The sequence below is a fragment of the Penaeus monodon genome, chromosome 21 (genome assembly GCF_015228065.2).
Source record: "Penaeus monodon isolate SGIC_2016 chromosome 21, NSTDA_Pmon_1, whole genome shotgun sequence".
In the NCBI taxonomy this organism is placed as follows: domain Eukaryota; kingdom Metazoa; phylum Arthropoda; class Malacostraca; order Decapoda; family Penaeidae; genus Penaeus; species Penaeus monodon.
The window spans coordinates 4132300-4132779 of NC_051406.1; the positions used below are offsets into that span (position 1 = coordinate 4132300).

A 480-nucleotide genomic window follows, 5' to 3' on the forward strand; every position below is an offset into this window, starting at 1 on the left:
CTATCTATTGCAGATAGGTTATGTATATACGTTTTATCAATCAAAAAATTATCCTTAATACATTTTCATGAGATGACAGTTGCAATACTAAGAGCAAGCCAAACCAAAACTTCACGCAGACTTACCAAAGGAAACGTGGAGAAAAGTTAGCAAAGTCATCATAAACATGGCCATGATTTTCATCACTATCTTGTTGCCTTTCTTGTTACTATTACTTTCTTCCCTCTGTCTCTAAAATCCTTGGGGTCACATATTCCTCCTTTTTTTCTCTCTTTCTTTTTCTTAATTTTCCTCACAAGAGAAAAAAAAATCTCTTTTTCTTCTCTTTAAATCTTCGAGTTTTCTTTACCCTTTTCTCTTTATTTCATCAAACTCTATAAATTGATTTTTTCAATTATATATATCATGTCTACTAAAATTATAACCATTTATCTAAGTTTCTCCCAGAGGAAAATAATTAATATAGAAAACTTGTGTATG

The 480-nt window shown here is 30.0% G+C and overlaps 1 protein-coding gene across 1 annotated transcript in view; it reads right to left on the reverse strand.

Annotated features, from left to right (window-relative positions):
* Positions 1-274, reverse strand: part of LOC119586761 (zwei Ig domain protein zig-8-like) — a 29070-nt gene extending 28796 nt beyond the window's left edge. The window contains exon 1 of the mRNA XM_037935487.1: positions 126-274. Coding sequence (XP_037791415.1) covers positions 126-183 — 58 coding nt within the window. The 5' untranslated portion in view covers positions 184-274. The remainder of the gene's footprint in view (positions 1-125) is intronic.
* Between the last annotated feature and the right edge of the window lie 206 nt (positions 275-480).